The sequence below is a fragment of the Mustela lutreola genome, chromosome 1, assembly GCF_030435805.1.
Source record: "Mustela lutreola isolate mMusLut2 chromosome 1, mMusLut2.pri, whole genome shotgun sequence".
NCBI classification, from domain to species: domain Eukaryota; kingdom Metazoa; phylum Chordata; class Mammalia; order Carnivora; family Mustelidae; genus Mustela; species Mustela lutreola.
The window spans coordinates 109796183-109817971 of NC_081290.1; the positions used below are offsets into that span (position 1 = coordinate 109796183).

At 38.2% G+C, this 21789-nt stretch overlaps 1 protein-coding gene and 1 long non-coding RNA gene across 5 annotated transcripts in view; one reads left to right on the forward strand and one right to left on the reverse strand.

The window, feature by feature from the left end:
- Positions 1 to 15667, reverse strand: part of RAP1GDS1 (Rap1 GTPase-GDP dissociation stimulator 1) — a 150729-nt gene extending 135062 nt beyond the window's left edge. For 2 of the 4 annotated variants that reach the window (XM_059172532.1, XM_059172528.1), the window contains exon 1: positions 15450 to 15666. In XM_059172532.1, the coding sequence (XP_059028515.1) occupies positions 15450 to 15453 (4 nt within the window). In that variant the 5' untranslated portion in view covers positions 15454 to 15666. Of the gene's footprint in view, positions 1 to 15449 lie in introns of all 4 variants that reach the window. The other 2 variants (XM_059172530.1, XM_059172540.1) reach the window with 2 other exon arrangements.
- A 164-nt stretch (positions 15668 to 15831) lies between these two features.
- On the forward strand, positions 15832 to 18698 carry LOC131830201 (uncharacterized). Its single transcript, XR_009353075.1, has 3 exons — positions 15832 to 15917; positions 16793 to 16906; positions 18663 to 18698. It is a non-coding gene; the product is annotated as an uncharacterized LOC131830201 (long non-coding RNA).
- Positions 18699 to 21789: the final 3091 nt, after the last annotated feature.

Consider the following 21789-nt stretch of genomic DNA (forward strand, 5'->3'; position numbering starts at 1 on the left):
GTGCCAAAGGTGAGATAAATCCAGACATATGTGTCTTCAACACCTAGGTTCTTTCCACTGGACAGGCAGCCCACATATTACCATGTTAAATGAAATTCATGCAGATTTCATGAAAATCAGAGCTGTGCAAAGTGAAGTCTACCTAATTCTTGCTTTAGAGAGATGTAAACCCTTCAAGAATGAATTTATAACCCAACCATGTTACATAGTTGTACTAGCTAACTGCCTATGTATGTGAATGTGTGCAGCAAAATAAAGAAAAAAAAAGGGTTGGTTGGGAAGGGAGGGGAATCACAATGAAATGTAGCAGAGGCAGCCTCTGCCCTTGTATCTCAAGGGTAATAACAATGCTGGGTACATACTCTAGCTTCCATTAAATGTTTAAATAGATAAATAAGTTCTAAGAACTACTTTCTTGATCATTTCAAGTAATGAGCACCTGTATATTCCTGAGAAGCTATACTAGGGCTGAAATGGTACATATGATGTTTTCTCTCATTAAAATTCTTGGGGCTCTTGTTTTTTTCTTTCAAGAATCCAAATTACACCCTTATCTGTTTCTATTAGTCATTTCTTTAATATTATCTTCCAGTTAGAGGTTCTAAACTTTTCAAAAGCAGAAACTGTCACCACTTGCATTACTTTTCACTTTCTGTAATGCATAATATGACAGTCCTATGTTTCTTGTTTCTGATCTGACCAATGATGTTTTATACAAACCATATAGAACCAGAAATGTGACAGTTTTATTGTTTCTTGGAGCTTCACACCACTCTTGCCAAAAATGCATTCTTACAACCAAAGCAAATTAAGTTAGTCAGCATTAATCCTATCTTTATTGTAATTGGCTTTGTTTTTGAAGCCAATTATATACTTTTAAAAGTAAACTGACATTTCTATTTCTGTAAAACAAATATTTCAATGTAAAATTTTTTTTTAAGATTTTATTTATTTGAGAGAGAGAGAGAGCACAAGTAGGGAGGAGGGGGAAAGAGAGAAGGAGAGGCAGGCTCCCCGCTGAGCAGGGAACCTGATGTGGGACTCAATCCCAGGACCCTGGGATCATGACCTGAGTCAAAGGCAACCCCTTACCCAACTGAGCCACCCAGGCGCCTCTAAGTTTTGTTTATTTATAATAATCAGTCTCATCTCTTATAATGGAGTTACTTGAGGAATCTTCAAATGGAATATTTTTCAAAAGAACTAAAGGAAATAATTTTTATTTTTTTATCAATTTCTTGTTAAAAACAATCTCAGATGGTGTTAGTTCACAGTTTTGAAAGCATTTTTTTGTTAAAGTTCCATGATTCCTGGTTGGTGTTTTTCTGACTATAAAAACCAACCCCCCACCCATAAGTTAGGAGAACTTACTAGTTATTTGAAATTATTTTATATAATTTTATATAATTCTTTTCTACATAATTTTAATTTAACTTGTTTTATATTCTTTAAAATTATAGAATTCTATGTAATTTATTTTATATAATTGGTTTAAATATATAATCCTTGTATGTTAGAAAATGCTTTCTAATATACACAAGGAAATGATGCTTTCTACAAACAATCTAGCAGCCCTATTGCACTTTGATGACTCTTTAAAAATGCCATACCATCATTCTGCCTAGAAAGGCACCATCACACACACACCCCTTCCAAAAAATAGGGGGAAAAATACAATGATCTGGGTTTGGGAGGTGGTCAGTCTTATTAAATAAGTGAGTGTAAAGGTTTGCACATTATAATTTGTATTAGTTCTTTATGAAATTAGTTCTCTATGAAAAGGGGCTCTATCCCCCCTTCCATTTTTAATCGAAATCTATTACTTGGTTTTTATTCAATAATAACGATAGTATTTGAAGAATACAGATGAAAAAGGGATTTAAAAGAGCTTAAGTAACTGGCCAAAGGCTATACTACAGAATTAATTTATGAAAGAGGAGAGATTCTATCCTCTACCTCTTCAATTTCATTTTTTTTTAAAGACTTTATTTATTTGACAGACAGAGATCGTAAGTAAGGGGGGTTGCACGTGCCCTGCTGAGCAGGGAGCCCAATGCGGGGCCCAATCCCAGGACCCTGAGATCATGACCTGAGCCGAAGGCAGAGGCTTAACCCACTGAGCCACCCAGATGCCCCTCTCTTCAAGTTCTTATATAATTCTGATCAATTACAGATTTGGTTTAATTATGATTGATGAGAATATTATGTATCACAGATATTGGCTTTGCTCTTGACTACTTACATGACAATTTTTGCAGTAATTAATTTTGAACTAAATTTATTAACTTTGAAAAAGTAATGTAAGTTCCATTTTACCACAATTTTGAACACAATTATAGCTTTTGAATTACTAAAGACTTAACAGAAATCTCAGAGATTGAAATTCAAATATTTGTAAGAGCCATATGCCACATTAACAAAAGCTAAAAATGAGATGATCATCTCAGTAGATGCAGAAAAAGCATTTGTCAAAATTCAACATCCATTCATGATAAAAACTCTCAACAAAGTGGAGTTACAGAGAACATAACCACCTGCATTATTTAACATAATCTGGCCATATAGGGGGAACGCCTGGGTAGCTCAGTTGGTTGAGTGTCTGACTCTGGATCTCAGCTCAGGTCTTGATCTCACAGTTGTGCATTCTAGTTCCGCAATGGGCTCCACCTACTTAAATTAAAAAAAAAAAAAAAAAAAAAGAGGCCATATATGAAAACCTACAGCTAACATCATACCCCACCGTGAAAAATTAAGAGCTGAGAGCTTTCCCTCTAAAGTTCAGACAAGACAAGTATCAAGTATCAATACATACTTGCCACTTTTATTCAACATAGTACTGAGAGTCCTAGCCACAGTAACCAGACAAGAAAAAAAGAAAGAGCATGCATTTTGGTAAGGGAGAAATTAAACTGTCAGTATTCACAGATGATATACTATATGTAAAAAACCTTAAAGACCCCCCCAAATTAATAAATGAATAGAATAAATTAAAAAATGAAATTAAAAAATGAATAGAAATAATAAATGAATAAACAGAAGTAATAAATGAATAAGTTGCAAAACAGAAAATTAATACCCAGAAACCTGTACGTTTCTATACCTAGTAAGGAAGCTGCAGAAAAAGAAATTTAGAAAAAAATTCCATTTACACTTGCACCAAAAACAACAAAACACTTAGGAAGAAACTTAATCAAGGAAGTGAAAGATCTGTACTCTGGAAACTATAAAGCACTGATAGAAGAAATTGAAGATGACATAAACAAATGGAAAGATAATCCATGCTCATGGATTGGAAGAATTAATATTGCTAAAGTATCCATACTACCCAAAGCAATCTACGGATTCAGTGCAACCCCTATTAAACTACCATCAGCATTTTTTATAGAACTAGAACAAATAATCCTAAAATTAGTATGGAATAGAAGACTCTGAATAGCCAAAATAATCTTCAGAAAGAACAAAGCTGGAGGTATCATAATTCCAGATTTCAAGATACACTACAAAGTTACATGAAAGAAAACAGTGTGGCACTAGCATAAAAATAGATCAATGGAAAAAAATAGAAATCCCAGAAATAAACCCACAATATGATCAGTTAATATCATATGTTATATATTATTATATATTATATAGTCAATCTATGACAAAAACGGAAATAGAACTTACAATGAGGAAAAAACAGTCTTTTCTAGAAATAGTGCTAGGAAAAATGAAGAGCTACAGGCACCTTTCTAACACCATACACAAAAATAAACTCAAAATTGATTAAGGACCTAAATATGAGACCTGAAACCATGAAAGCTCTAGAAGATCATGAGGAATAATATCTTTGATATTGACCACAGCAACATTTTTCTAGATACCTCACCTAAGGCAAGGGTAACAAAAGCAAAAATAAACAATTGGGACTACATTAAAATAAAAAGCTTTTACACAGTGAAGGAAACCATCAACAAAACAAAAAGATAACCTACTGAATGGTAAAAAATACTTGTAAATGATATGTAAGGATTTAATATTCAAAATATACAAAGAACTTATACAACTCAACACCAAAAAACAAATAATCCAATTAAAAACTGGGCAGAAGAAATACACATTTCTCCAAAGATGGCCAATAGACACATGAAAAGATGCTCAACATCACTAACCACTAGGGAAATGCAAATCAAAACCACAATGAAATATCACCTTATCTGTCAGAAAGGTTAAAATAAAAATCTCAAGAAATAATGAGTGTTGGCAAGGATGTGGAGAAAAAACAACCCCTGTGCCGTATTGGCAGGAATATAAATTGGGACAGCCACTATGGGACTACGGTATGGAGGTACCTCAAAAACTTTAAAAATAGAAATATCATAAAATCCAATAATTCCACTATTGGGTATTTACCCAATGAACACAAAAATGTTATTTTTGAAAAGATATACACACCCCTATGTTTACTGCAGGATTTACAAGTCAAGATATGGAAGCAACCTAAATGTTCATGGATAGATGAATGCATAGGGAAGATGTGGTGTGTGTACACACACACACATACACACACACACAACCACACACGAGTATCATGCAGCCATTAAAAAGAAAAAGAGGAGATCTTGCCATTTTTGACCACATGGACGGACCAACCTATAGTGAGTGTAAGGGCCTATTTAGCCAGAGCGATACCATCCGGTTAAACAGTGATTTTGTTTATGTAGTAAAACTTAAACTGACCCTGCCCCGCCTCCCCCCAGGGGAACTTACTTAAAAGCAAGTCCCGGACTTGCTTTTAAGTAAGCAGTCCCAGGTAACAAAGCCCAAATACAAGGGCATGTCAGGTCAGGTGGAGATAACGGCCCCAGTGCAGGGGTGATTCGGGTCAGGTGGAGACATCCAAGCAGTAGAGCGGCATACTGTCTCCCTAGCTACCAAGGAGTGTGGGCCCCACCTTTTGGGTACCAATTCTGACCAAGGTGATAGGCTAGTTCAAATAGCTACTACAGGGTAAATTGTAATTCAATTGGCCACCTGTGTGTGACCTAGCATGACTGTGCAGCTTTCTCTGTGTGTTACAATCTCACTGGCCACCTATGTGTGGCCAGGCGCAACCACATGGTCTTTGCTCTATAAAAGTTAGTCTGTAAGGCAGGGAGGGGTTGCCTCTTTGTAAGAGACAGCCCCGATCGGTCAGTTTGATTCTTCTTTTTATTTGCCGCGAAATAAAGCTTGCTTGACCTTCGCTTTTTATCAGTCTCGCTCCTCCCCCATTATTGGGGGACCCAACAGTGAGTCCACTGTATTGTTTTCAATACAGTACAGCACTGTAAATATATGTTCTCTTATGATTTTCTTAATTAACATTTTACTTTTTCTAGCTTATCTTAAAAGAAAACAGTATGCAATATATATAAAATACTGTTATATATAATATATATATAACATACATATAAGAATGTATGTTAATCTACTGTTCTCAGTAAGACTTCAACAGTAGGTTATTAGTAGTCAAGTTTTCAGGAGACTCAAACATTACACGTGGATTTTTTTACTCTGTGGGAGGTACATGCCACTAACTCCCATGTTGCTCAAGGGCCAACCATATCTAGATAAAAATCTAATTTCTGATTTCTTTTAAAAGTCCCCAAATCTTTCCCTAGGTTTTCCCTTCCCTAGGCTCATATTCCTACATGGCAAAATGGTTATAGTTGAGTAGGGAATCCCTCTTTTAGGTTAGGCTCATATCCTCCAGTTTGCCATAGTCCCACCATTTCATGTTGTATCTCCAACTGAGACCCAGTGTTAGTTGCCATTCACCATGCTTTCATTGCTGTTCTTACTACAGTAGAGAAATATTTTCTCACTTTTGTCTTTTACCAAAGGTCAGAAAATGAAAGACATTTTCAAAAAAAAGGGGAGAAAGCCTATATCTTTATGGAAATAAAAAAATATTTTTTTATTTAATATGTTGGGGGGGATGCACCTGTGTCAAAAGATTACCATTTAACCCTCCTTAATCATATAATTTCTTCATTTGAGTTTGGGAGCCCTGCTACATGTGTTGGGAAGTTATTAAAAAATATATCTAAGGAGAGAAATGATCAGATTCACCTTTTTTTTAAAAAAAAAATTATTTATTTTTATTTGTCACACAGAGATCACAAGCAAGCAGAGAAGCAGGCAGAGGGAGAGAAGGGGGAGGAAGCAAGCTCCCTGCCAAGCAGAGAGTCCCATGCGGGGCTCGATCCCAGGACCCTGAGATCATGACCTGAGCCGAAGGCAGAGGCTTTAACCCACTGAGCCACCCAGGCGCCCCTCAGATTCACCTTTTAAACAGAGTACTCAAGCAGCATGTAAAAACTGGTTAAGAGGGGAAATGCTGGGGAAAAGAACATCTGTTACAGAAGAGTGAAATAGTCTCAAGAAGGGGTGATAAGACCCTGAACTGGCAGGTAGACACTGGGCTGATTCAAAGAATCGTTAGAACTTACGGAATCTCATGGCTATTAGAAAGAGAAAGACTAGATTTCAGGAATGACTGACTGGATGGGTGGTGATACCATTCACTGAGCTAGGGAATTCACAAGCTTTAAAAGTAGGGGTAAAGGTGAGGTAGTATAGCAATTAATCTATAGTAGAAATAGGCAAACTACAGTCCATCTCTTGTTTTTGTATGGCCCAAGAGTTAAAAGTTTTACATTTGTAAATCGTTGAATAAATCAAGAGAAATATATTTCATGATGTGAAAATTACATGAAATTCAAACTTCAGTGTCCGTTAACAAAGTTTTACTGAAACACAACTCACTCCTTTATTTATTGTTTATATCTGCATTCACATTATGATGGCAGAGTTGAGTAGGTAGACAGAAACCATATATACATCATGTATCAGTTTACACTCTGTTTGAAGTACTACAAATTACAGTGGCACAGATGTGCCTGTCCATTGTTTTGAACGCCAAGTGTACTGTCATATCATAACACTTCATTTTAATCATTAAGTCAAAACAGGAACCATATACTTCAAATGTCATGCTTTTAAGGCATTATAAGTGGTGTATGGATTATTTTGTTATTGCATTAGATAACAAACCAATGTATCATGCAATGATACTATACCTATACTGGAAAAATACTACACCTATATTACCAGACTAAGCATTCATCATATTCACAATTCATAAAAAAGTAATTATCAGAGAAATTAGAAAATATAAAACACAGTTGCTCATCACAGCTGAATTTCTTTACAAAAATAAAAATGAAAATGAATCTACAAAGTAAGTTTCTAAGTGGCTCACTTATTAACCAAGCAAGGAAAGCTGTTTACTCATGGTAAGCTGAACTGTGTTCTGAATACAACAATCAAAGAAACATTTGGCAGGGGGAAGAACACGACTGTTTGAGAATAGCCTTTCTATCATGATAGCTACTTGAAGAGGTAAGGACACAGGGAGCATTATCAATATTCAACTAAAAAACAAGGTACATGATTCTGAAAGATTTTCATTGGTTTTTGATGAGTTGACAAACATTAGTGATACTGCTTAATGTTATTTTTGGAACACTGATGTTGAGCATGATGCAACTAAAGAATCAGCCTCTATGAAGAGTCTGCATAGAACAATAGGCAAGTTTATTTTCAAAGCTGAGAACATAAATTAATTCAGTACAACCTGAAGTGGAATCTGCTAAGATGTGCCATAACTGATGGTGATAAAAATGTGATGAATGGAAAAAGGCTTAGCTGAACAAACTTACAAAGTTTGTGAAATGTAAGGTATTTGAAGCCTATGGTTCTTCATTATATTATTCATCAGCAGGCATTTTATTAAGAAAATGTCTTAAACTATCATGTATTATTGAACCAGTAGTATCAATTTCATTCACTCTCACAGACATAAGCATCATCAGTTCTATGTATTTGGTAAGTAGAAGCTGAATACCCTGACTTGCCTCATCACGTAACAGTTTAATGGCTTAGTAAACACAATACAGTTTTATTGTGATTTTCTAGCTCAAAGGTGAGATGAAATTTCTGGGAGAAAAAAATAAAAAAGATATACCTTAACCACTATTACCAAACAATGAATGCCTCTGGAAATTAGATTTGCTGCACATTTGATATTTCCTAAAATCTGACCTGAAAATCAAGGCAATATAGTGCTTATATGAGAAATTTCAACTATGCTGTCACTTTGACAACACTGTTGGAAACACAAGTAACCATCAATCCGTTATATACACTTCTTGTGCAGTCAAATGTTAAAAGAAGAAGATCTCAATGCATACACAAATTTGCAACAGATATATTTTGCAAGCTCAAGCTATGGTTACAGCAGTGTTTTTCAGACCTCATTTCAAATGCAAAAGAAACTTCTATACATCAAAAATACACTTTACCAAGCAACTGAGGAGCTTCTACCTTTCTGTCAGAAGCAGTTAACCTGCAATGTAGTAGCATGCTAAATAGCAAGTATCAAGAGAATAAGAATCTAAAAGAATTCTATAAATTCCTTTCATAGAAATGAATATGCTCATTAATAAAATCATATGCTCATGACTGATAACAGTATTTGGCAGTATCTATCTGTGAAAAAACATGTTTCAAAGACAAAATCCATTAAATCACATTACAGATCTGTATTAACAAATAACATCTGGATCAATTCTGATGATACGGTAACTCTGAATACCAATTAAGTGAAATGCTATCTGAAAAACAGAATTATAATATTTTCATTAGTAGATCTGTATTGCAATAACTTGTGTTCACTTGATGTCGTACTTTGAATTCAGTCAACAACAAAATATTTGTGGATATTTGTTTCCTTTCATCATATATTTCTCTCTTTGTATGTAATATCTTTGATTTTGCCTATTGGACTACAAAGCCTAAAATATTTAGCATCTGGCCCTTTATGTAAAAAGCCTACAAACCTATGCTCTATAGCGATGCTATTGAAAGTGCAACATCATCTGCCAATGTCTTGACAAAGCAAATTCTCAGCCCACCCAACACCTACAGAATCAAAATTTCTGAGGGAGGGGCCTAGTAATTTTTTCTTCTTAAAAAACGCTACATGATTCTTAAGTAAGCTAGAGTCTGAGACTCACTGCTCTGAACAGGATTTTAGAGACTTAGTTCTCTTCCCCTGCATAAATTATCTGATTCTGTGAATCAGTAAAATGGGGACAGTGTCATCTACTTCACAGAATTGTTGAAAAGATTAAATTAAAGCATTAACATAATTGACATCAATAATTCTTATTAAATGATAATAGTAATTATTAATTCATTGGTGTAGTAAAACCCTCTTGTACCAGCCCATGAGACATGATTATTAAATTTTTAGGAATTTTATGAAGCAACTATTAAAACAGCCATTACTAACCTAATAAGCCTAAATAAGTTATGTTTAAAAAAGGTATTAATACTCAAAACTCATAACTACTTAATTATTTTACTACATTTCACTATTATCTGTATCTATATGATGGATCTACTATATAATGGTTTACTGCAGCTCATCTTTTCCTAACTATACATTCACAGGATATCAACAACCTCCACAAATCAGGGCTTTTTTGGAGAAGGGCTTTTGGTTAAACATTAACCATCACACTTCTAGTTAATCATTATTAAAAATTGCATGATGAATTTCATTTTGAACTGAATGAGTCTGAATTAACTATGCATGTAGAAATATTTAATAATCACCTAGATAAAAAGATAGCCCATACATGTATATGTGCCTACATATTTATTTTATAAATATTTAATTTATTTATTTATTTGACAGAGATCCACAAGTAGGCAGAGAAGCAGACAGAGAGAGAGGAGGAAGCAGGCTCCCTGATGAGCAGAGAGCCTGATGTGGGGCTGGATCCCAGGACCCCGGGATCATGACCTGAACTGAAGGCAGAGGCTTAATTACCCTCTGAGCCACCCAGGCGCCCCTGTGCCTACATTTATTATAGTCCATACATGTATTATATAAAGTGCCTACGTATAGCCCAAACGTTATATATAGTGCCTATATATTATATATAACATATGTAGTAACCTATATTGTTAAAAGTATGCCTACATATACTATAAGTATAGTATATGTATGCCTATACTGACTATATATATAGTATATACACGCATACATATTTAATAATATATATAAACACATATAGTATATGTAGGGACTAATAGCATATATATAGTAGTTGAAGTCATAAATATGGACAAAATTAAGCAAAAATAGCCTTTAGAGCAGAGGACAGATACAGAGCTCATACGGAAAAAATTCATTTTCTGTACAAAAAGTTGGTTGGAAGGACTTTGGAGTTTGTAAGCTACAGCTCAATTTAACACTTCCATTTATCACTATCCTAATTCTCACTTTTAACTTCCAGCAACAAAAGTTTCTCAGCAGCAGGCAGAGAAAGAGGGGGAAGCAGGTTCCCTGCTGAGCATAGAGCTCAATGTGGGCTCAATCCCAAGACTCCGAGATCATGACCTGAGCCAAAGCCAGATGCTTAACCCACTGAGCCACCAAGGCACTCCTAAAAATTTGGGTAATTCTTATGGCCACTGCTCGTGCCACTAATAACACCAGAATTGCCCAAATTCAGGTGACCTGGAATCTCTGAAGAGGAAAGCCACACTATTTTCCCCAAAGGCACCCAGAAACTTCCACCATGAAAGTTAAAACCCAACAGTTCTCAAAATGAATTCGCGCTATCCTAACTTCCCATATAGTAGTACTAGAGACTTCAAAATATGACTTTACCAAAGATAGTGAATTTAACCCTTTTCCCATCTGAAAAAAAAATAGGTATATGGGACAAAGATATAATGCCAACATAAGGAAAATTGCTGAACTAGGCAATCTGTCATTTATGCTCTTCAAAATAATAAATTTGATTGATTACCACTTTACCAAAAAAAAATTTATCACTCTAATTCACAAAAAAAAACAAGTAAAAGTACTATTTTCTAAATTTATCTGTGAAACCATTCCTGAACTTAAAAATAAAAGAGGGGGGAAAATTTCTCTATAAAGCTAATATATATTTATAGAGAAAAAAAAACTCCAGGAATTAAGAGTATAGTAAGAGGCATAAATATAACTAGAGAAATCCCACATTCACAAAATCTAATAGTAAATAAAAAGTAATAAAACCATTCATCAGTAAAGAGTGTATTTTAGGTAAAATGCCATGTAAAATTATAAAACCATTTCTAAGCTCACTCTGCACAACAGATTTTGCAAGCATAAAAAGTATACTATACTAAGACATAATGGCATAAAAAACGGAATGTCAAAGAAATGTGAAGCACTATGGTGAAATTACAAATTATTCTCAGGCAAGAAAATAGCATGTGTCATTCCATGTAAAGTGCAATGTTTTAAAAATGTTTAAAGAAACCTATGCTTACTTAACATATCTTCAAATAGGTCAAGGGATAAAGCATGAATACATAGTGAATTTCTAGTTCCACTTACTTGTTACTCAGCCTCTACAACTGACCTCCATATCTACTATATCTTTTAAAGCTGCTTTTTAGAAAATATCCTGGGTAATATCCTAATCAAACCCTATCAACACAGGTCCTTTTCTCAGTCCTTACCACTCTGTCCCAAAGCAATGGACATTATTGACCATTTAGTCTTTAATGAAATTAGCCACAGGCCAATTCTAGTCTTTCACTCCTACCTACTTCTCTTTCACTGTCATTCAGTCTCATTCCATTCTTCTTCCCCAACAATGGGTCATTCCTCAAGATTCTTAACCTTGGACAAATTTTATTCTCTCTGTTGCCTCTCAGCCTCCAAACTAACTTGAAATATCATCTCAGGATATTTATGGATAACTTCCTATTCAAATCCTCTCTTAAAAGTTAAAATAACTATTTGTTTAATTTTTTTTTTACCTAGTTTTTACCTAAATATTTTCTTACCTAGTTTCAGCCAGTCAACAAATATTTACTGCATGACTACTATATGCCAGACACTAATGTTAAAAATGTATTCAAAACCTAATGAGAGTCCTTGTCATCAATGAGCAGAGAATCTAAATGTCCAACTCTTCAGATCCAAAATTGACTGTTCATGTTTCCTCTTCAAATGGATTAAATATATATTAATAGTTCTGCATTTTCTTTATTGCCCAGGCGATACTGTATTTCTTTCTCAACTCTATATTCAATTGGTTGGCTAGTGAATCCTGTTCTTCATTTGCAACATTCTATTTCCACTTCTATATCCTAGTTCTGGTTGGTAAATATTTCCATCCAAACTACAACAAACACCTTCTGAAGTGTTCTCTATTTTTTCATCTAACCCATCCTTCAATCAATTAACAGATTAATTTTCTAAACCACAGATGTGATCCATCACTTAACTGCATAAAAATGTTTCATAGTCCCTCAACAGACAAGTCAAAGTCCAAAAAACCTCAACTTAGCATTTAAGGTCCTCCATTATCTGGTCTTTACCTACAAATACTTTTTTTTTCTCTGACACCCACTCTTACCTTACCTTTTGCTCCAGCCAAACATGGCTATTTAATCATCCTTGAGTGGTGTCTATCTCTATGTCTTCATTTGTGCAATACCTCTCCTGCTAACCCCATCCTAACAGTCTCCATTCATTTCTACCTTTCAAAAGCTTAACCAACCTTTCATTCAAATAACATCCCTCTTCTAAAACCTCTCCGTGCCCTGAATCTATAATATATGTAAAGGTCTTTTATATCACTTATACTTTATTTCTATTACAGCTATCTGTGTATGTATCATATTGTTCCTATTAAGGTTATATGCAACTTGAAGTATGAATGTCTTATCTCTGTCCTCCTACAATTCATTGTACATGGGTGATATTCAATAAATATTAAGTACACAGTGAATTTATGATAAAATATGTATTATAGCCATTGCCCATAAGACAATACAGAAAGTTTTCTTCACTTTCTTACAGAGAGAAATCACTGCCATGAGAATATTTTTTTTAATCACCTTACTTATTTCTTAGAAAGACTTTAAAAAGTGATTTCTTTCCCACCATCAGTCAGGGTACCTCTTATGTATGTATCAATTGTTATAACTTCCTTGGCTCCAAATATGAAACTGCTTCACAAGGTTTCAATTTTATGTTATTGCATATACCTAGTAATCAAACACTAAACCTCCTTACCATGGAAAACAGCAGTGCAGAAGGAAATGGTTTGTCTAGAGGCTACCCCAAAACCCATACCTCTAAGACAACCCAACTTTCTTTCCTTTTTTTTTTTTTTTTTAGTAAGAAGAGGACTTGTAGTATAATTATACTTCTCTGTTCCCAATTCCTCCAAACCTCCATAATTATCTACCAACCTGAATGTTCAGAGCCAATACTTTCAGGTTCATAATTGAAAATAATAGATAGGTTTTAAGTTCAGCAGTGAACTCACCAAAGATTTATTGAATATCTACCATGTGGAAAGCACTATGGGGTACACAAAAATTAGTTAAGACATAATTCACATCTTCGGGAACTCATTACTAAATGCACAACACACACACATAAACAACTCCATTATAAGGCAGATTATGTAAGTGCTAAAAAGCTTCCAACAAGGTACAGAGTGTTATGAGGAGACTGATTTAATCAGAGTATCTGAGAAGCTTCATATGAGAGATGGGTTTCTATCTGAACATTCTTTGAAATCAAGCAATAACATTCAAGATTTTGAAGATCAGTTATTTTTAAATAAATAATTTTAAGTATTTTCATTCTTAAGTATTGCAAAAGAACTGAATTTTTTCTACTGAAAAGATTCTGACTCAACATGTAAGTTAAAATTTTATTTAAATGGATTTTTTAGCTCACCTTGAAATATGGGTAAATGTATTTTACAGGCCAAACTTGTGGCAGGTAAATAAGGAGAAAAAATTTGTATGTTCAGGGAAAATTCACAATGTGTTCAATAACCTGAATTAAATTTAAAATTCTACTATTTAAAATTCTACTCCTAGAGAAAAGCTAGGTCCGTATGGGTCACCCAATTTTACATTAAAGGGGGGGGGGGTTAACTGAAAATAAAATTCAGGGCCATAGATTCATTTTTCATTCATACCACCTCCTCCTCCAACACTAGCCTCTTCCCATTATATGGCCAAACGTCTGAAACAGAGCTTGGGAGGATGTGCTTTTCCAGTAAGCTCCATCGACACCATTTCTAGATTTAGATACTTCCTTGAAGATTCTAAGTTGCCGTGACTGAACTCTAGACGTGTTGAGCACTGTATTGACAGATGAAAGAACCACACAGTCATTTTAGGCTTAAAATAACTTGCACGGAAGGGGTGGGAAAAGTCCGAGTTGACAGATGCCAAAGGAGCAAATTTTAAAAAGAGGAAATTATAACAGGAGTGGAAGCAAACTAGGAACATGTCGAAGGATAATATTCCAAATCGCTACTATTAAAAAAAGAAAAGAAATCGTCTTTTAATCACAGAACTCATCAGACGTTTTTGTAATTACTGAACTTAAAACTTCAGCAATATGTTATGAAAAAAATTTTAAGATAAATTAATTATATGGAGGCTTAGAAAATATATTCGGTTTTAAGTATCTCACCCAAAACAATTTCTTGAGATTAACCATGCATACAAAGCAAGTAAAATCAGATTATGTAGATTAAGGCAGGGAAAGCTGGGAAAGAATAACTAACACGTAAGTTCGGTAACACGTTCCAGGGTGCGTTTCCCCCTACAGCAGACACGCGGAGGAACCGAAAAAACGGGTCGAGCACAGCAGTATTGCACACTGTAGTCGCCCAACACCAATTCAACAGCTAGCGGTTCTATCCCTCCCTCCTCACGTTCCTCGTGGCCTCTGACAAGTCATCCTCTCAACCTATGAGGCTGTCCGTTCTCCCCCATCAAAAATAATCTCCGTGCAGGTTGTACAATCGCCCTGACAAACTACTTGCTCTCACTTCCCCGCCTCGGGATGAACAGTCCTCAAGATGGGGAAAGGTCGCCCTGACCGGGAAGTTACGCGAAGTGGTCTCTCTCGCGGTGGGACCGAGCCTCTACACCAGCAGACGCCGGGGAAAGGAAGCGGGCGGCCTCCGGGGAAACGGGGATGGGGCAGAGGATGCTAGCCCGCGAGGCAGGCTCCGCGGTGCCGGGGCACCGGCTCGGGCAGGAAGAATGGAGGAGGGGAGGCGCGGCAGCGAGGTGCCCGAGAGCCGGGCGGCGGTCCGCCCCGCGGCCCGACCCCACCCCGCGCTCGGGACCCTCCCAGCCCGGGGACCGGCGTGCGTTCCGCGTGCGCCGACTCTCCCCGGACGAAGAGACACTGTATTACACGCGTGGATTGGAGAAATCCGGCAACTTTGCGCGAGAAATGCTTCCCACCCTGCAACACGCCGAGAAAGAGAAAAATGTCAGGCGATGACGGGGGAGGAAGGATGACTTACCCATGTTTCTCCCAGAGGGTGAGGAGCCAGCAGGGCGAGGCGAAGGTCTCTGGTGCGGGCGGCGCGGCGCTGTGTCCTCCCTCTACCTCAGTCTCTCCCGCAGCCAGGGAGGGACCCGCGGGGGGCGGCTGCCGGGGAGGAGCAGCTGCTGCTGCTGCTGCTGCTGCAGGCGGCGCGGCCGCGGCGGGGACGAGCGGCGGGGGGCGGGGCGGGGCGGGGCGGGGCGGGCGCAGCCTGCGGCGGGCGCGGCTCCGAGCGGGCGGGCGGCGGGGACGCCGAGCCGGCCTGAGGAGCGCCTGCCTAGACTCGCGGCCCGGGAGGGCCCCGCCCTCTCCACAGAGCATGCTCAGTGCCATTACCCCGTCCCCCCTCCCCCGCCCCCGAGGCCAGTGATTCTGAGCGTGCGGGTGGGCGTGTTTGCGGACCAGCTGCAGCCGCCGCGGAGCGGCTTAATGGCGACTGCCTGAGGTGCGGTGGATGGGCCCGAGAGGATACAGCGCGGCTATACTGAGTCCCGAATGCTACTGGCTGGCTTGCCCCGGCTTGCTCCCCGACCCGCCAACCCACACCCGGAAAACGGGCCCGTGTTCATTACGGGACAGCCCTCCTGTACAGGCGGGAATTTCCCGGAGGAGACGCTTGGGTGGGGGAAGCAGGGCGGACATCCTGAAACGGAGCTGGAATGGACGTATAGACGACGAAGCCAGTGCCTCTGGCAGATAGGTTCCTGGGGACGCCCGCTTTCCAAGCAGTCTGTGGGGCCGCTGGGCGGAGAGCAGGAGGGTGGTCGCTGGGCGGGCTATTAACCTCAGCGGGCTCAGCAGTGGGATAGTGGGGTTGTCTTGGCTGTGACTAGTTTAAAAACAGAGGCCTGAGCAGTCGAGAAAAGCGATCGCCCCAGGGTTTCCTCAGGGAGTGTGTTCTTAGAGAAGCGCGGCCTTCCATTCCCCGGAGAAGCCTGAAAGGCCATTTAACTAGGGTGCCCTCGGGCTCCACCCTACCGGTCTGTGCACAGCTCCGCCCCACTCCCTTCGATGGTGGCGGGAACAGGGTTACCGAGACAGGAGAATGAAAGTCGGGCTGAGTAAGCGGCAGCCCCGCCCAGCCCGCCAGCCCGCCGGCCGGCCGGAGTTTCCTCGGTCCGCCCGGCCGCGGCCGGTTCCCGGCGCGCCCTCCCCCCGCCCCCAGCTGCGGGGAAAACTGAGCTCGGGCGCGCTCTGTGGACTGCACTCCTGAGTGAGCATGCGCGCAAGCAAGGGGCTGGTTTTCGTTCCTCTGCCCTGCGGGAGGAGGCTGCAGGAAACCCTGTTCTCAGTACCCTGCCTTGCTCTGACCCCTGCCAGTTGTGAGGAGTCAGGTCGCTCTCCCCGGGCAGCAACGGCCGCGCTCCTGCGGGGGAGAGCGCCGCCGTCAGCAGTACAACCTGTGGAAGAGAGATGCTGCATAGCTGAAACCAGGTTGCTTTTCCCTTTCAACTTTTTGAATTCAATGCTGATAAAAGGTGCTTTCCGTCCCTTAAGCCGTGACCCTCTCTTAAGGTCACATCAGTTACCGTTTTTGATACTATAAGCACAAAGGTCAGAAGTGCCTTGTAATTCTTTAAGCAGAGCAGATTTCCTGTGAGTCTTATAAAAACAAAAAGGAAACGTGATAATTAAAAAGAGAGGTTTGGTGAAACAAGAAAATACAATTTTAATTACAGATGTCCAAGCCATTAGGTCTTTCTGATCCCTAAGACAATCAGGTACATCACTCATAACGCACTTTTTGCCTTTCCGTGATAGACGGATGTTTTTGTTGTTGGCCTTAAACTAATCTCACCTGCTAAATGAGTTCCCTAGGGCTGCCCGTAACTAAGTATCACTAAAGGTGTGGCTCAGAACAATAGAAATTGTCTCACAGTTCCAGAGGCCCGAAGTCTGAAATTAAAGTGTTGTCCGGGCCATCCTCCCTCTGAGGGCACCAAGGAAGGATCTCTTCCAAGCCTCTCCTAGCTTCTGATAGGTGGTTGGCTTATAGTGGCATAACTCCACAATCTTCACACACGGCATGTCCAAATGTGGTGTCTTTTTTTAATAAGGATGCCAGTCATAGTAGATTAGGGGCCCAACTACTCTAGTATGACTTCACCTTCAATTATATCGACAATGACCCTATTTTCAAATAAGGTTAAATTCTGAGATACTGGGTGTTAGGTCTTAAACATATGAGTTTGCAGGGGACATGACCAAATCCATAACATACCAATGCAAGTTACACACATGCACACACACCCCCACCATGTTCCACATTCATTTTGGACCTCTCCAGCTCACCATTGGTCCTTTTGTATTGCTGGTTTTCTTTTTTGTCTTTCTCATTAATCTCTTCCAGATTCTCAAATCTACTTGCTTCATTTTTCCTGTTACTTTCTTTTCTAATTCTGTATTAAAATAATTTCTAAGAGCACTTTCTATCTTTCATTTGGATGTATGAATTCAAACTAGCAAAAGCTGCTGAAGCAGCTTTGTGACCTCCCACCTGACACTAGTTTAAGTGCTTTATTTGTTCTGCTTCATTCTACAATCCATTTCCTCAGCACTCCTACTAATTAAAACCATAGGGCTGTCTAGGCATACTGCATACAGTGAGTCCCAAAGCACTGATACGATGGCAGTGAGACCCAATACTCAATGCTACATGTGGAAGTGGGCTAGTGTAACATCTACCCTTTTACACATAACACTAGTTCTCCTCACCTCACCTTTCTTCTCCTGTTTTAGAAATACCTTATTTCATATCTTTACTTTCTGCCTTCATCTTTTTATTCAAAAGTTAGTTGGATGAGGACTTCCCTATCTACCCATTTTATCTAAACCTTCAACACTCCCACTTCATATTCTGAATTCCATATTGATTTTTTTCCTTAGCACTTATCACTAAAATAATACATATTTTGCTATTGGTATTCACTCCAATTTAAATTTAAGCTCCCCGAAGGCAGAGATTTTTGTCTGCTTTATTTGCCATTGTATCCCCAGTGCTGGTACAGAGCTAGTACGCAGCAAGTGCTCAATAAAAATTTGTTGTATGAATTCTTTCAGAGTTTTTATCCTAAGAGATTGATGTTAATATTCTTTTTATAAACTCTAGTAAAATTAGATAATAAATATTTTTAGGCAATATTAGACAATAAATATATTTTTTAAAAGATTTTATTTATTTATTTGGCAGAGATCACAAGTAGGAAGAAAGGCAGGCAGTGGCGGGGGGAGCAGGCTCCCCACTGAGCAGATAGCCCAACGCGGGGTGCGATCCTGGAACCCCGAGATCATGACCCGAGCCGAAGGAAGAGGCCCAACCCACTGAGCCACTCAGGTGCTCCGACAATAAATATTTTTAATGATGATGATGATGACAGCTGCTATCTGTGTCATTTCTATGTTAAACTGTGAGTCTTCTGCTGGGTGGAGACTGGTCTTTGTACCAGTTTATTCACTCAGTGAATAGAGATTGACTGCCTACTATATTAGGCACTGTAGTAGGCACTAGTGATAAAAAAAAATAAACTACGGCCCCTGATCTCAAAAAGCTTACATATTAGAAAAATTGCTTTGAGGATACCTCTAATCACTGATTACATAAATAGCTAGAAAATATTCTCCAGATGTCACGGCTTTCCAGAAATAAATCTGCTAGTGTCCATGCTCAGGGTTAAGCAATAGTTAGGATTTCATTAGACCTGCTGCAAAATAAGAGAGGACATTCTGGCACAATGCAGAGGTTTTCACATTCTATCTAAAAGATGTATTAGGTATCACAGATGTATTTGTAAATGAAGGTTTTTTTGAAACTTGGCTCACAGTTCGGCAGATAGCTGTTGGACGTAGGGGAAGAAAGATCAAAGAAAATGTTTATTAGAAAAGCTCACAATCATTCTATTTTGGCAAGGTTTATAATATAACTTACCTCATTGATGCACATAACTGGCTAAGAATTTAAACTTCATAAAGAGGTTAAAAAATGATTTAAATTCTTTAAAGGATCTATACTAGGAGTGGCAGAGCAAGAGGAAGTTGGAACATAAGAGATAGAATGTTCTTTAAAAGAATAATAGGGAACTGATTGCCTCTCCTTCACCACAACGTTCTGAATATCATTTAAGGGAATCTCACTGGAGTAGTTAACTGAACTTTGCAGTGATAAAGAAATGAGTGGGCAGTGAATAGTCTTTTACCTAAACTCTAGTTTCAAAATACCTCTGTGAACTTAGGCTAGTCTAGGTTTAAATAACAGAAATGTCTTAACCCCTGGCCCGTTGTAACCCTATCTGTCCCCCACTTAATATGTTAACCATTTTCTAAATATTATGAAATTAAAATTTTCTTTTTTCATAGTCTGCCACCTTAAACTGACTAATATCTATATATTGCAAACAACTATAACCCTAGATTGTATGCATTTTTTAGATGGAACAAAGCACTACAACATCATCTGTTCTGAGCTCAGCACTATGCTAAGTGCTATAAGAGATAACTATAGATGTGTATCGTGTGAAACAGAAATAGGGAACAGTCCATTTTTAAAGTCTTTCCTATTAGAAAATCTCCTAAGTCTATGAGTGCTGACGTATTAAGAAAAAAAAATTAGTCAAAGATGGCTTTATAAGGAGAGGCTATGGATGGATAGAATTTTTGTGGAGAGAGGTTGGAAGAAAGACATCTATTCCAAGAGAGCGAAACAGCATATGCTAAGGCATAGATATATCATATTTGTAAGACCATAAAAAAGGGTGCATATTGGGGCACAGTTAGAAATAAGACTAGAGATTTAGTATGAGGGACAGATCATGAGGGTAAAAAAAGCCAAGCAAAGGAATTTAAACTTGATAAGGTAAGAAACAGGGAGTCATCGAAACTTTCTGAGAAATGTAATAACATGATGAAAACAGTATAAGGGTAGGAAAAGAAGTAATAGGTTAAAGAAAGCAATATTTGTTGACAGCATGTGCCATGCTCCCTAGGAATTAGGTACCACAAGTGTAAATAAGACAGTTTTGTCTTGAGGAATGTGCAAGCACTTAATGCCTAGGGTGAGGTGTGGACAGATTTGGGGAAAGGGAAAAGGTCATGAAATAAAAGTAAACAAGAGGGATCAAATCTTATAAAGCCTTGATGGCTGAGATGAGGTATTGGATGTTATCCTGATAGTAGCAGGGAGTTATTGAAGGGTTTGAAAGTTTGAAGTTCAAAAATATCATAGTTAAATTTATATTGTAATAGTTGCAAAGTGGGAAGTGGCTAAGAACGAGGTCAAGACTGGAGACTGGGAAACTATTGTAATATTCTAGGTGTGAGCTGAACTAAAATAGAAGCAGTGGGGACAAAATAATGGACAGTCTTTTTTTTTTTTTTAAAGACTTTACTTATTTATTTGACGGAGAGAGGGATTACAAGTAGGCAGAGCTGCGGGCAGAGGGAGAGGGAGAAGCAGGCTGCCCACAGAGCAGAGAACCTGAAGCAGGGCTTGACCCCAGAACCCTGGGATCATGACCTGAGAGGAAAGCAGATGCTTAAATGACTGAGCCGCCCAGGCATCCCAGTAATGGATAGTCTTGAGAAATCCTAAGGAAGTGGTATTGGCTTGGTGACTAATTAGGTATTGTGTAGTTGCTTATTTTAAATAATATAACAGCACTCTGAATGAGGTATTATTATCTCAGCTCTACAGATGAAACATGTTCAGAGGTTAAGTAATTCAACTTAGGATCTTAACTAGTAAATAAAGGAAGCAGAAGTAAAATCTAAATCTCTCTGATTCTAGTTCTCACTGTAATGATACATAGATAAATGTGTTGAGGGAAAATACTTTATATTTTGTGTGACTTTGTCATATTAAAAAATAATACTTATAAAATATCTTTATCTGAAGATTGTCTTTTTCTTTATTGTCTATAAAATATATTTTTGTTCCCGTGTCTCTGAAATTTACAAATATGAAAGACAGAATCTGCATTACTCTAATATTTCATTTGTGAATATTTAACACAGCTACTTTTGATTAGGATATAGGCTCATTTATTCTTGAAATGATAATTAGCCGATTTTAATTTCAATTGGCTTTGCCATTCTATTGCATTTAAAAGGAGGGGTTAGAAGCTTGCTTTGCATCTAGGATTCCAAACCATAATATACAAGGATTTATTATAACTCTGTGTTTTTAGACTATTGGATAATTATGGGTAAATTTTGCTTCCTTTCCTTCTCTAAACTTTGAATTTAACTCAGTCTGTGAGAGTTCATTAACGAGATACAGGCTTAGAAAAGGATGAGGTCTCAGTTTACGGGCTCCTTACCCAGTC